Source organism: Anguilla rostrata, chromosome 5 (assembly GCF_018555375.3).
Source record: "Anguilla rostrata isolate EN2019 chromosome 5, ASM1855537v3, whole genome shotgun sequence".
Classification (NCBI taxonomy): domain Eukaryota; kingdom Metazoa; phylum Chordata; class Actinopteri; order Anguilliformes; family Anguillidae; genus Anguilla; species Anguilla rostrata.
In genome coordinates, this window is record NC_057937.1 from 60,173,648 (window position 1) to 60,188,801 (window position 15,154).

At 51.3% G+C, this 15,154-nt stretch overlaps 1 protein-coding gene across 5 annotated transcripts in view; it reads left to right on the forward strand.

Moving 5' to 3' along the window:
- The window catches only part of tll1 (tolloid-like 1), a 77,410-nt gene that overhangs the window by 30,238 nt on the left and 32,018 nt on the right, over positions 1-15,154 (forward strand). For all 5 annotated transcript variants that reach the window (XM_064337500.1, XM_064337502.1, XM_064337503.1 and 2 more), the window contains 5 exons: positions 246-398; positions 3,833-3,950; positions 8,842-9,020; positions 9,688-9,793; positions 10,065-10,189. In XM_064337500.1, the coding sequence (XP_064193570.1) occupies positions 246-398; positions 3,833-3,950; positions 8,842-9,020; positions 9,688-9,793; positions 10,065-10,189 (681 nt within the window). The remainder of the gene's footprint in view (positions 1-245; positions 399-3,832; positions 3,951-8,841; positions 9,021-9,687; positions 9,794-10,064; positions 10,190-15,154) is intronic.

A 15,154-nucleotide genomic window follows, 5' to 3' on the forward strand; every position in this document is an offset into this window, starting at 1 on the left:
TTTCTATTGTGTGAACAATGGCAAAACCTCTTGAAACCCCTCCCACCAATAACCCTTGTAAATATGTCTTCCTGTTTACTTTCACTTATATTAATAATAACTCTGCGTTTAACTTTCCACAATAAGCGATGAGAAAATGAAAAAACAAAAAAAAAAAAACTAATTATTTTCCTCAGCGCTCCGACATTAAAGTGATTTATTATTTTGCGGGAGACAATTAAAGGATATCTCAATTATCCCCGCAGACAATGGGCCGAAGAACTCCAGCAGGGAGCCGACGGTCCCGAAGCCCTCGGGGAAAACCGGGAAGGCCAGAATTCCTCGAGCGGCCACTTCCAGAGCCGAGCGGATCTGGCCTGGAGGAGTCATCCCATACGTTATTGGTGGAAATTTCACCGGTGAGCTTTTGTTTCCCAAAAATGGAGGGGTGGTGGGGGGGGGCGGGGTATGGGGGGGCAAGGGATCCTACCTAACGGACTGTTTCGTAGCTGTTACGCGATTAAACCATGCGAAAGCGCTTTGTTGCATGGATTACATACAGTACACAGAGGTTGATTAATAAATGCCTGTTGCAGTATGTCCAAGTTAACAAGACCAGGTTAAAACCTAGTATATGGCTGGACCTAACACACGTGATCCGGCTGACCAATGGTGTAAATTCATAACTTGGCCGACCAATGGTGTAACTTCATCACTCAGTCACCCGGTCATTCAGTCACTCAGTCACTCATTCACAGACATTCGCGTTTGTAGGGCTGACCCCGCTGTTGTGGTCCAGGAAAAAAAGGTTTCTTGTGTATTCTCGCAATTGTTTTTTTTAATATGTCATGTTTGTATGATATATAGTAGTAACAAAAAAAAAACTAGAACTTTGGCTTGCGCATTTAAGATAAGTCGTAGTAGTACACACTTTATTGAGATATGTTAACAAGGTTGATTAACAAATCAGTTGGTACAAACAAAAATTTACCTTGGCACAAACCCTAGATGCTGCATATACTGTACCCTTAGGTAATAGTTACAGGTATTCCAGGTATTATAAATAAAAACATTTGCAGTATTCTTTATGTTTGTTCTGAGGGTTCTGGTGGAGGTTTATTTAGAGCACGGATGTGTCCTTGGTAACCGGTTGGAAAGTCGTGGTACCGAAATCCGTGGTCTGGACGGGGTGGTCTTATGGGGGTTAGGGATCGACATAGCTCAGGAGGTAAGACCGATTGGCTGGCAGTCGGAGGGTTGCCGGTTCAAACCCCGCCCTGGGCGTTTCGAAGTGTCCTTGAGCAAGACACCTAACCCCTAACTGCTCTGGCGATTGAGAGGCATCAATTGTAAAGCGCTTTGGATAAAAGCGCTATATAAATGCAGTCCATTTACCATTTACCATAGGGATGAGTTCACTGGTGCTGGAGATGGGGTGGTTTATGGGGTTAGGATCAGTTCACTGGTGCTGGAGATGGGGTGGTCTTATGGGGTTAGAGATCAGTTCACTGGTGCTGGAGATGGGGTGGTCTTATGGGGTTAGAGATCAGTTCACTGGTGCTGGAGATGGGGGTGGTCTTATGGGGTTAGGATCAGTTCACTGGTGCTGGAGATGGGGGTGGTCTTATGGGGTTAGGGATGAGTTCACTGGTGCTGGAGATGGGGGTAGTCTTATGGGGGTTAGGGATGAGTTCACTGGTGCTGGAGATGGGGGTGGTCTTATGGGGTTAGGGATGAGTTCACTGTGCTGGAGATCGGGTGGTCTTATGGGGTTGAGATCAGTCACTGTGCTGAGATGGGGTGGTCTTATGGGGTTAGGATGAGTTCACTGGTGCTGGAGATGGGGGTGGTCTTATGGGGGTTAGGGATCAGTTCACTGGTGCTGGAGATGGGGGTGGTCTTATGGGGGTTAGGGATGAGTTCACTGGTGCTGGAGATGGGGGTGGTCTTATGGGGGTTAGAGATCAGTTCACTGGTGCTGGAGATGGGGGTGGTCTGACAAAGGTTAGGGATCAGTTCACTGGTGCTGGAGATGGGGGTGGTCTTATGGGGGTTAGGGATGAGTTCACTGAGGACAAAATCTGTTCTGCAGTTGGCCTGCTTTCACTGCCGCCCTGATCGGGATTAAAGGCTAGCCCCGTAATCCGGAGTCTCGCTCTCATTTAACCGCGAATAATCAGAGAACTCCGCGTACAGTGCGCTGTGTGTGTGTGCGTGTGTGTGCGCGCAGGCGCGCGTGTCTGTGGTTGAAAGCGTCGCTCGTTTGCATTCACAGACCGCGCGTCCTCCGAGCTCCGGTTTTTTCAAGGGTGCGTTCGGAGGGGAAAAATCTGAAAGATGTTTCGAAATTCGATACTAACATCACCCATGCTGCCTGCCCTGTGATTGGCTTCCCGGGCGCGTGATGCTTGAAGTACGGACGCGTGACCCGAATGAGCCTCGCGTCTTTCGGGAAAACGCGGGAGCAGCGTTTCTGCATGTATCGATAACGCGGGAAGCGGGACTAACAGAACTGTAATGGTAAATGGTAAATGGTAAATGGACTGCATTTATATAGCGCTTTTATCCAAAGCGCTTTACAATTGATGCCTCTCATTCGCCAGAGCAGTTAGGGGGTTAGGTGTCTTGCTCAGGGACACTTCGACGCGCCCAGGCTGGGGTTTGAACCGGCATCCCTCCGACTGCCAGACAATCGCTCTTACCTCCTGTAATGCGATGAAGAGGTAACATAATTAAGGAGGTTAGCTAGCTTCTTCACGGTTTATTGTGTTGCAGTGACAATGAGCTGCGCGGTCGTGATAATACGATGCTCGTTCACTTAAAGGCCTGTTGCTCCTGTTCGTGGTCTCCCGGTGCGTGCTGTGGAGATTTGAGCTGCGTTATTTACGGTTGGATAATATCCCTGTTTGCTGTTCGAAGCTCAGTGCTGAATTTTCCGAACTGAATCATCACAAGTACTGACTTACGTGATAATTTGTGGACTGTTTAGTAAACATTATTAGGGGGTAGAAACACAAACGAATAAATCTGTTGTTAATATCTTTATAATATCTTCCAGTGTGCAATGACTAAAAAAGTCTTTGTGAAAACAAAGAGATTCATAGTCTGACTCTAGACATTATTTTGCATCACCTATTACATCATGAAATTCTCTACAGGTCTCAACATATTTTTGTATTCCCTAACCATTATGCTATACTGGTGCGCTTGACTTGATTGGACTGGAGTCTTGTCTCTCAACGTACTGTACAGCTGAGTCTGTAAAATAGCTCTTATCCAAGAAGGGGAGAAGGGGGGGGGGAGTGGATTGCAGGCTTCAGTTCTGTCCAAGCACTAGAACATCTGAGCCAGCTAATCAGCTAGCCATGGTGTTCAATCAGAACATTGGCTGGGATTCAATCAAAACCTGCCCTTAAATCCGGCCTGTATTCAATCAACGTTTGTCCCTGCAGCCACAATTGTATCGACTGAATGCAGAGTTGGGGGGAAATGCTGATTGAATGCAAGCCTGTGTTAAGGACAGGTGTTGATTGAATGTCGGCTTTTGATTGGTTGAATCGGGTGTTTTAGTGCTTGCCTGGACAAAAGCCTTTACTGTCCCTTGCACTTCTCAGGTAAGATTGAGCACCTCTGGTGTAAAACGAGGGAGAGCCAAGTGTGTAAATTGTGTGTGCGTGTGTGTGTGTGTGTGCGTGCATGCATGGGTATGTGTGTGTGCATGCATGCATGTGTGTGTGTGCACGTGTGTGTGTATGTGTATGTGTGTGTGTGTGTGCACGTGTGTGTGCGTGCGTGCCTGTGTGTGTGTGTGTGAGTGTGTGTGTGCGCGTGTGTGTGCGTGTTCCTTTTTCAGGCAGTCAGAGGGCGATGTTCAAGCAGGCCATGCGGCACTGGGAGAAGCAGACGTGCGTCACCTTCATAGAGAAGACGGACGAGGAGAGCTACATCGTCTTCACCTACAGGCCCTGCGGGTAAGCTGCAGGCGTCGCCCTGGGAGACGCCGCGCCGCCCGGCCCCGCCCCCCCACGCCCCCACCCCCCCCCCCCGCCTGTCCTGGTGTGGTAAACTCATTAACCGTGTGCAGGGTAATCAGGTTAGCGAGGAGGAGGAGGAGGAGGAGGGGGAGGGGGAGGAGCGATGGGCGAAAGATTAAAGGTCTGCTTTTTAGGACACGGCACGGTCCTGCGGGGGACTCATCTCAGCATCTGCAAAGCTGCCCTCCGCCGCCCCGTCGGTTACTGTTACCATGGCGGCGGCGGCGGCGACCGGGCGCCCGGGCTGACGGGAGGGTCAGGTGTCAGCGCTCAGACTCACGGTTTGTCGGACACAGACGACCGACTGAAAGAAAAAAAACGTTTTTTTTTTTTCATTCTTTCTTTTTTTTTCATTCTGAGAGAGCGCTTTGGCAGCTGATGTCGCAGGCAGGAGCTCTGGACTGTAATCCAGTCTTAATTATCCTGGGGGGTTTGGTTAGCCTCACTCAGAGAGAGCTCTCTGTTGACTCTGGCAGAGATTAACTCGCTGTTCTGACGGAGACCTTCCCCCCCCCCACCCCCAGTCCCGCAGAAACCTCTGCAAGTCTGCACGCGAAAATGAACGCTGCGGAGGTCTGGGGTCACTGGCCACCTTTCAGCAAATACATTTTGCAGAATGAGATTGACAGCGATGCAAATGCATGCACACCCTGAAAATTAACACTGCAGCACTGATGCATATTTTTATTGCGTGCTTGAGCAGAGACTGCGGCTATGTAAGATTGCACTTCTCGAGTTTTGAAAGGCCATCTGCTTTGCACCTCTGAAAAGCTGCAGAGAAGGGTCAACTTGTTGCAAAGGTAGCGTGCGTTTGACCACGGCAAAGTCCAGGCTCCTGGCTGAGAGAGAGAAATGCATGCAGATGGATTTAAAAAAAAAAAAAAAAAAACATCTTTTTCCATTTGTAATCTTTGCTGACTTTTGAAGAAGCGAAGGCTCAATAATGGAGCGGTCACAATGAGAGGTGACAAGTTCACTCAACAATGGACTGGCTTTCCTTCCTGCCTCTGTGCCTCCTGCACACGGCGGCCATTTTAACCCCCCCCACCGCCGCGAGAGGAACGCCACTGTGCATCATACCGAGCTGCTGCTGCTACTGCTGAGCTCTCTCTCTCCTGCTCTCCCTCTCTCCTGTCCTCTCTCTGTCTCCCGCGCTCTCTCTCCTACTCTCTCTCTCTCTCTCCTGCTCTCCCTCTCTCTCTCTCCTGCTCTCCCTCTCTCCTGTCCTCTCTCTCTCTCTCCTGCTCTCCCTCTCTCCTGTCCTGTCTCTGTCTCCCGCTCTCTCTCTCCTGCCCTCTCGCTTCTACTCTCACTCTCTCTCCTGTACTCTCTCTCTCTCCCGCGCTCTCTCTCCTACTCTCTCTCTCCTGCTCTCTCCCTTTCTCTCGCTCTCTCTCGCTGTCCCTCTCTCTCTCTCTCCCTCCCTACCTCTCGTTCTTTCTCTCTCTGTCTCACTCTCAGTCCTGCTCCCTTTCTTTCTTTCTTTCTCTCTCTCCCGCTCTCTCTCTCTCCTGCTCTCTCCCTCTCTCTCGCTCTCTCTCTCCTGCTCTCTCTCATCCTCTCTCCCTCTCTCCTGTTCTTCCTCTCCTGCTCTGTCTCTCACACTCTTTCTCTCTCCCACTCTCTCTCTTTCTCCCACTGTCTCTCTCTCTTCCTTCCTCTCCTGCTCTCTTTCCCTCTCTCTCTCCCACTCTCTCTTTCACCCTCCCTCTCTCTCTTTTTCTGTCTCTCCCACTCTCCTTTTCACACTCTCCTTATCTCTCTGTCACATTATTATTATTATTATTATTATTATTATTATTATTATTATTATTATTATTAGTAGTAGTAGTAGTAGTAGTAGTAGTAGTATTTGTCACAATTTACTTTCCCTTTATTTCCCCGGGACGTCCCATTGACAGAGTCAGTCCCAGTCGGGGTGTTCCTCTCGCCCCTCTCCCCCTGGGCGGGGCCTGGAACGTGCCGTCATTAGAGAATAATGGGAAAGCGATTAAGGTGTGGTAATCCGCCCTTTAAATAGACGGCACCGACACCGCTGTCTGTGGCGATTATGAGGATCGGTCATCTGCAGCAGCGCTGAGCTGACAGGCTGCAGGGGTGCACGCATGTCAGGCCAGGTGTAGCCTATCACGGCAAGCCGTGCGTGTGCTACTCCAGGTGTAGCCTATCACGGCAAGCCGTGCGTGTGCTACTCCAGGTGTAGCCTATCACGGCAAGCCGTGCGTGTGCTACTCCAGGTGTATCGTAGCATGGCAGCCCGTGTGCATGTCAGGCCAGGTGTGCTGTAGCTTGACTGTGCAATATAATATGAATTCCCCAGGTGTTTCTCATCATCCATGTGAATTTCTCTTGGCATAGGCATTTATGTAGTCTTTATTGGGCTCTGTAACCAATTCCAATAAGGATCACATGTGCTTTACCAGTGTAATATATGCTGTATCAGAGTTCATAGTTTGTAGGTTCATGCAAGCTGCTTGCTGTAGAACCACATCAGAGTTGATAATTTGCAGGTTCATGCAAACTGTTTACTCTAGCACCACATGAATGACGAAGTAGTTAGAGAGCGGAGAAGAAAAAGCCACCGCAGCGGTAGGCAAGAAAAACAAAAGAAAAACCGCAACAAAAAAGAAAAGGAAACATGAAAAGAAACGTGACGAGTAGCTGACTTTAACAGTGGCAAGAACCCGCGCGCTTCTTTGATCCGCCATTTTAAGTGGCGGCACCGTATTGCTCGAAGGTGGTGACCTCATCCTGGTGGTGGTGACACACGTTTCTAACAAAACTAACAAAACAGAACAGAAAAACAAAATGGCGCAGTATGAGAGCTCAGGCTCTCCCTAAATCCGGCGGGGGGGGGGGGCCGCTCCTGCAGCGGGACGGGCCCTCTGGCGGTGCGCGCGACCCCGTCACGCTTTTCGGGAACTGCGAGGGGTCCCGCGAGCTTAAGGGGATATACAGCACAGGGCTCAGGTGCGAAGGGGTCTGGCGTTAACAGGCTGACGTTAAGCAGCTTTGCATGCTGCTGGGAACCGTTAAGGAACCCCCCTCCCCCATACCTCCCCCATCCCCCCCCCAGCCCTATCTGCACACTCTCACAGGCATCCCCAGCCTTTTCGTTTGGTTGCTGTTTTGTTTTTGTTTTTTTCCCCGCACCATTTTTTCTTGTGAATTTCTCTTCCTCATTTTCTATGTGTAAATGTAACGTTGGAGCCCTTTGTAATATGGGGTGTTCCAGTGAAGGTGTTTATATCTGCAGCTAAGTTTTTTTTTTTTTTACATTTTTTATTTTACCTGCACAGATATAGTTGTTAGGTTCTACCCACAAGCGGCTCATTAATTTTTTTAAATATAAAAATGACTCATTCTGTAGTCCCAGAGTTCAGAAATATACCAGAGCAACACAGAATGCATGTGTAATATTAGCTAAATAAAAAATGTATACAACATTAAAAATGTAAAGCATATATATATATATATATATCAGAGCATATTAACATAAACATGTTAACATAATTATGAGAACAGGCCATTCCTTCAAACAATGCTTTCCATTTTCGTACTACAAAAGGCTACCTAGTGCTCACCGTTTACCTTCGAGTAGTAAATATTATCCAGCACTGCATAAATAATGGTCTGGTCCTCTACTACATGACCTGGCAAGCTGCTCCACATTACAATAACTCTCTGTGTGAAAATATTGTATTATAATAGTGAGTGGTGTCTAGCCCCCAGCCAATGGTTCTCTCTTCCACTGTGTGTTTTACATTAAAAACTGGCTCAGACCTGGTAAACAAGCTGTCATCAGTCACAGGAAAATGTTTTTAATGTTTTAAAAAATAAAATTGCAAAACAAACATCTTTGGTGATTTTCTTGGAGGAAGATGAACATGGTTTATAGCTAATGATGTCAGGTGGCCAATAGCGCGTGCCTGAGCGCCTTGCTTGAGAATGATGTCATAAATGCCAAACCCCGCCCCCTGCCCCAGCACATTTGCTGCTGGCCTCTTCCCCCTCCGTTTTCATCAGAAGAGTAGAATTTTAAAAAAGCACTCAATGTTGTGTAAAGGCCTTAGGGAAGGCCAGAAGCTTTTCGCACTACGATACTCAAGAGTTTTCCGGCTACATTGAATGAAACGTCCTGTTTTTCCAGCTTTTTGTTTTTTCCTTTGGGCTCAAGTGCTGTTACCAGGGTGATTGGACTTTGCCTGACAACCAGTCAGAAGTAAATGATTATTGGTTCCTGCCTTTAGACCCTAGGTCTCCTCATATCCCCACTCTGGAGGTAACAATGCAAGGGACCATCTCCCCTCACCTCTTTCCTTTGTAATGATGTGGTGCAGTCTGAGAGGCAAGAAAATATAATGAATCATTGCATTTATAGAGCACTTTTCCAAATGCTCAAAGTGCTTTACAGTGATGAGTGGGAACTCACCTCATCCACCACCAATGTGTAGCACCCACCTGGGTGATGCACGGCAGCCATTTTGTGCCAAGGCGCTCACCACACATTAGCTAAGGTGGAATGGGAGAGAACATTTTTTAGCCAATTAAATCAGGGGATGATTAGGTGGCAAGTTTGAGAGAGCCAGGTTGGGAATTTAGCCAGGACACCGGGGAACCCCCTACTCTTTGCGAAAAGTGTCATGGTGTCTTTAATGACCACAGCGAGGTTTTTTAACGTCTCATCGGAAAGACAGCATTTCCTACAGCACAGTGTCCCCTGTCACTGCACTTGGGCATTGGGGTTCATTCGACCAGAGGGAAGATTGCCCCCTGCTGGCCCACCAGCGCCACTTCCAGACACGCCCCCTCTCTCGGTGTGTGACAGGTGCTGCTCTTACGTGGGCAGGAGGGGCAACGGACCTCAGGCCATCTCCATCGGGAAGAACTGCGACAAGTTCGGCATCGTCGTCCACGAGCTGGGTCACGTGATCGGCTTCTGGCACGAGCACACGCGGCCGGACCGGGACGATCACGTGACCATCATACGGGACAACATTCAGCCAGGTACTATCGCGCCCCCCCTATCTCCTCACCTGTCGAAATTACTCACCTGTCAGATGTCCTGTTATCCCGTCCCTGAGGTAGACAGGAAATTAATTTGAGGGTTTATTATTATTCCAGGTATTTGTTGTAATGAATGGGGAAAAGCTATCATGTTGGGCATTGCATTTCACACAGCGGGAAAGTGTTCTGTCTGGCACTGAATTCTGGGTAATGCCTCTTGTGTGAGAAAGCCTTTTTCCACTCCTGCTTAAATCTAGCAAGACTACTGACCAGCACAAGCTTTTCTTTTGGAAAGCTGATTTCATAAGGACAATGTTGGCTCTGTGTTTGAGTCTAAATAAAAAAACATAATCTGGGGGAATTGGAGGGAGGAACTGAATAAGGTTTTCAACATAGAATGTGGGGAGCTTAATAAAGTAACAGAATAAATATGGCAGTTTTGAAACTGGGAATTAGAAGTTAGGAAAACCACACAGGCATAAACCCATGCACACACGCACACAGTCATATACACACAGACATACACACACACACACACTCAAACACACACGCACACACACATACACAAACACACACACATGCATGCACACCCACACACACACACACACACACACACACACACTTACTGGGTGATTAATCAGCCTCTGTGTGTGTACCTTGCTGATAGGACAGGAATACAACTTCCTTAAGATGGAGCCGGGGGAGGTGAACTCCCTGGGGGAGCCGTACGACTTCGACAGCATCATGCACTACGCCAGGAACACCTTCTCCAGGTTAGTCAGTCCCGATTGTCCGTGTGCCCGCCCCACCCCCGACTGCAGCGGCCTGCCATAGGAAAAATAACCTCTGTCTTTTCACTCTGTCTGTGTGCCACACCTGGCTCTTTTCCCTATAATCTGTGGATTAAAAGGTGCTTAATTAGAAAATTCTCAGGTATCTAAAAAGCAAATGTATTTTAAGGGTGGATTTGTGGCCAGCACATTAATGCTCAGATCACGGGGGTCACAGGGTCACTGAGTCCCGTTTCCATTTCCTGTCCACCAGGGGCATGTTCCTGGATACCATTCTGCCCTCCCGCGACGACAACGGAATACGGCCTGCCATTGGTCAGCGGACAAGGCTGAGCAAAGGGGACATCGCGCAGGCCAGGAAGCTGTACCGATGCCCAGGTACCGCTACCGCTACTGCTACGCTACGCTGTGCTATGCTACACTGTGCTATGCTATGCTACGCTACGCTACGTGTGCGGCGGTGCACTTGTGTGTTACCGCGTGCCTGTGTGTTTTTTACTCTCTCTACTTAACGCTCCCAGCAAGGAGCTTAGAGCTTAAGCTGGAGTTAGCGTTAGCCGGAGTTTAGCGTTAGCTGGCTGCCCGTGACCTCCCTTCAGATCTGGGTAAATGAAGCATTTGGAATATGGAATTAGCGGGGAGAGGGAGGGAGAGAGAGAGAGAGAGGGAGAAAGAGAAGAGGGGAGAAAGAGAGAGACACAAACACACAGAAGCACATTCATTCCTTTAACTGGAGTATGGAGATTTAGGGCTTTTCAAATCGGATTGTTGAATGAAATTCACTAAAAGGGACGATTGGTCACGCTTTAGCAGAGCAATAGTGTCGGTGACAAAGCTGAGGTGCTACAGTTAGAGATTTCTTTTCCCGTCAAGCTGCGGATCAGTAAAAACGCCGCGTAATGCCGTTAATGACTGTGATTCTAGCCAAAGCTTTAGCCCTCGTGCACTGACGTAGCCTTGCGGCCTGGACTCGAACCCTGACCGCGCCGTTTGCTGAACGTGCCTGGCGGTCCACCACGGCGCGTCCCCGCCCACAGCGGGAGGGTTTCAGTCTCCAGAGCATCCCCTGACATGTTGCACGTTAGCGCCCCCTGCTGTTTGACAGGCCACGGTGACGCCTCCCCCTGTTGCGCTAGCCTTGTAGCGCTGTAGCCCTGTGATATTAACTGCAGCTCAGGTAGCTAGCTGAGACAGTGTTAATTGACTACTTTAATCAGTCCGTTAAGTGATGAGTAATGGCGGAAGTCAGCAGACCCTGCGGCTCTCCAGGACCATGGTTGCTGACCGCCTGATTTAAGCCGCCTTATTTAAGCAGACACTTGCGTGCATTCAGCCCCTACTTGTCCATTTTCTCAACTAAGATCCCGGGCACTCAGGAGTTTCAGAGGTGTTATCGTACAAGTGAGTCATCCTGCGGGTTTTGTTTCTCCTCAAAATAACCAAAAAGAATGCTCTTCCTCAATAATGCAAGTGGGGGGGGGATGATTCAGTCCAAACTCTGGAGCTCTTTAGGACCAAGGCTGCGGTCTAAATCATGTTAAATCAGGGCTGTCCAATCTGAAGGGCTGCTGTGGGTGCAGGTTTGTTTCTAGCCCGGTGCTAAAATGTCTGAGTTATTCAAATTTTATTCAAATTTATTCAAATCTTGATTGAAGACCAAGAGCTAGTTTATTAGCTGAATGAGTTGTTTTTCAGCTGAAATAGAACAAAATCCTGAACTTGCCCCCAGCCCTTCTCTGTCTGTCCGTGGGACAAATTTTCAATGTCAGAGAAAAATTATTACAGCTTCAGCTAGACTGGGGCCAGAGATTTAGAAAAAGCTGCAGTTCAGACTTTATTTTGAAAGCTCCTGTCCATGTTTGGGAGGCATGGGGCTGGGACACCCCTATTTTAAACGCTCTGTGGTTTTGGGGTTCTGGGGTTCAGCCGAGGGGCGGACGGCGACCCGCAGACCCCCCCCCTTGTTGCCGCGGCGTTCCCGCGGTGACGAGGTCCCGCTGCGTTCAGTGGGCGGGCCGTCAGGATAAATCATTCCGCTGATGACGTCATGGCGGGCGGGCGGGCGGGGTCCACGCGCTCACACTCGGGTCGCCGGGGGGAGACGGTGTCCGCCCTGTCAGTCAGCTCCGCCGCGCTCGGACGCACGAGCAAGCCCGGGAGGCGTTCGGGGAGCGGGAATTCTGGGAACGCCTGCTTCGGGGAATGAGGCGGGCGTGTTGACAGCTCTGCGGATGATCTCACTTTCTTTCGGGGGGGGTGGGGGGTGGGGTTGGGGGGGAGGTGGGGCTGCCGGACACGCTGATTACAGCGCCTGGCCGTGTCAGTCTGTCCGTCCGTCCGTCCCTCTCTCCCCCCCCGTCCTCCTCTCCTTGACGCTCTTGGCGCAGAATGGCATTGGAGCAAAGGTGATGTCATCTGTTATCGGTCATTAGTACAATCGTCATGGGAACGGTTACGCACGGGGCGGCCTTCAGGCCTATGAGCCGAGCAGGTGGCATGATTGGCGGGGCGCTGTGTGTGCGCGCGTACGTCACTGGGCTCGTGGTGTGTGTCGTAATCGGTGTTGTGATAACCTCTCCGTGTTCGCTGCTCACAAGACCAACTGAACAACTGCCTGGTGAGGTTATTATGGCATTAAAAAAACACATTCCAATGCACCCAGTGCTCCAAATGAGTGATTAGTGCTGAATTGAACTGAATGCTGGCTACGCAGAAGACTGGGATATTTTACAGATAAAAAAGAACAATTTCCTGAAGGACCGGGAAAAAATGAAAAGCGTTTGAGGCATCTGAACAGCGACGGGCCGCGAGCGGCTTTTCCGAGCGGACCGGGGAACGTTTTTTTGTGACCGGAGTTGTCCTTACGAGAGAAGGTCACGAGTGGCCACGCGGGACGGCCATCTTGTCTGACAGTCGTCGCCCCCGAGCGCTTCAGGGCGGGGGCGAGTGCAGCGACGCGACAGAGCTTCTCCCCTCGCGGCGTCCGTCGCGAGCACGGCCCGGCAGGAGGGGTGGCAGCTCTGCTCCCGAGACACGACAGCGGGGCTAATGTACAGCCAGCGCGACCGCTAAGCTAACGAGCAGCCAGCGCAACAGCCAGGCGAAAGAGCTGCTGTTCGACCACTGGGAAAACATGCAGCCAGCACAACCACCAGGCTAACGGGCAGGCAGCGCAACAGCCAGGCTAACGGGCAGCCAGCGCGTGCGCCAGGCTAACAGGCGGCCAGCGTGAGCGCCAGGCTAACGGGCAGCCAGCGCGAGCGCCAGGCTAACGGGCAGCCAGCGCGACAGCCAGGCTAACGAGCAGCCAGTGCGACAGCCAGGCTAACGGGCAGCCAGCGCGACAGCCAGGCTAACGGGCAGCCAGCGCGAGCGCCAGGCTAACGGGCAGCCAGCGCGACAGCCAGGCTAACGAGCAGCCAGTGCGACAGCCAGGCTAATGGGCAGCCAGCGCGACAGCCAGGCTAACGGGCAGCCAGCGCGAGAGCCAGGCTAACGGGCAGCCAGCGCGAGTGGCAGGCTAACGAGCAGCCAGCGCGACAGCCAGGCTAACGGGCAGCCACGCGGCAAGCCGCCTGCAACGGCTCCACCAACAGCACGCGCTAACGGCATCCTATCGGGCAACAGCCAGGCCCGCAGACGCGAGCGCCAGGCTAACGGGCAGCCAGAGCGAGCGCCAGGCTAACGGGCAGCCAGCGTGAGCGGCAGGCTAACGGGCAGCCAGCGTGAGCGGCAGGCTAACGGGCAGCCAGCGTGACAGCCAGGCTAACGGGCAGCCACCGTGACAGCCAGGCTAACGGGCAGCCAGCGTGACAGCCAGGCTAACGGGCATCCATCGCAACAGCCAGGCGCAGCCAGCGCGAGCGCCAGGCTAACGGGCAGCCAGAACGAGCGCCAAGCTAACGGGCAGCCAGCACGAGTGGCAGGCTAACGAGAAGCCAGCACAACTGCCGGGCTAATGCACCGGCTCTGTGCGCTGCCTCAGCACAACGAGCACTTGCTGCTTCTCCGGTCACTGGTACTGCTGGCATAAAACAGTCATTGGCTCTCCTGTAGTACTGTGTGCGTAAACTGAGTTCATTTGTATATTACTGCTCCGTCGTTGTTGTGCGATTTCCGTATGCTTTTATTTCATTTCTGAGGACAGACTGAGGGCGTTTTTCTCCAGGTGCGCAGGAGCTCGGAAGGATCAAGCCCCCGGTTTAGTCTGAGCCCTCGGGGAACGCTCGCGTGGGGGACGGGCAGTTGGCGGCCCTTTCGCGTGCTCCTCCCGTCGCGTGGTCGCGGGAACGCGGTGTTCCGCTCGTCGTCCGGGAGATAGGCTGTCATTGCGTGACCCCCCCCCATGTGATACAGCACGAGGCCCTGGCTCCGTGTGAGAGCCTTACGCGCCCTGACGCAGGAATGTCCCGTGTTGGAATTAACCCCCCTTTCCAGGCGTTTGGGGTGGGGGGTGGGGGGGTGGTGGTCTGTTTTAACGGGTTTAGCGCTGGATGACATCATTCACGCTCGCGCGTGTGGAAAGGTTCCGCTCGTCAGCGCTTGTACAGTATGTAAGGCCCGATCTGATCAGCTGAGACTCTGCGGTGTGCGACCCCAGCCTGTGATTCGTGCTGGGGGGGGGCGGTAGGGCTGGGGGTGGGGCAGGATCCCATTTCAATTCGGCCAGGTCAGGAACTGAACTGAGAATAAGTCAATCAACTGGCAAATCCCCCCATAGAGCAGAATGGGAGCGATCCCATTCATAAAAATGAAACTCAAGACGCTTTTCCTGAATTGGCTGACTCGATGTGCCTCTGAACCCCAAACCCTAGAGGGGTCTCAGGTTGCATTTTGAGACAGTGACCTCACACTTGATTTTTTTTTGGAGGGGGGAGTGGGGTGGTTAGTGAGGGTGTAAAAGTTGGCACGTGAACCACAGTGCAAACCGTAATGGGAGAGAAAAGGCTGGCAGAACTGAGCTCTCAGCAGGATACTGTGCTCCACTAATCTATATCCCACCCACCCCCGGAGCTGTGATTGACAGGTCTGACAGGCCATAAAGGGCAGCCTGACACATTTAGCATCTAACCTGCATGTCTAATTGGAGCTTGAAAGTAGGTAGACAAAGTCAACACCTACTGCAAAATGAACTCGGGGAAATGCTTTCTTGTCTGAAACGTGTGCTAAGAAGGAACAAAGACCATAGATATTTACTGGAGATTGTTCCTGGCCCCACGATGGTGGAACGACCTCCCCGTGGAGGTCAGAACAGCTGAGACACTGACCCATTTCAAGCGACGACTGAAGACTCACCTCTTCAGGCTGCACCTCTCCCCATCCCTCCCTACCCCCCTGTAAATG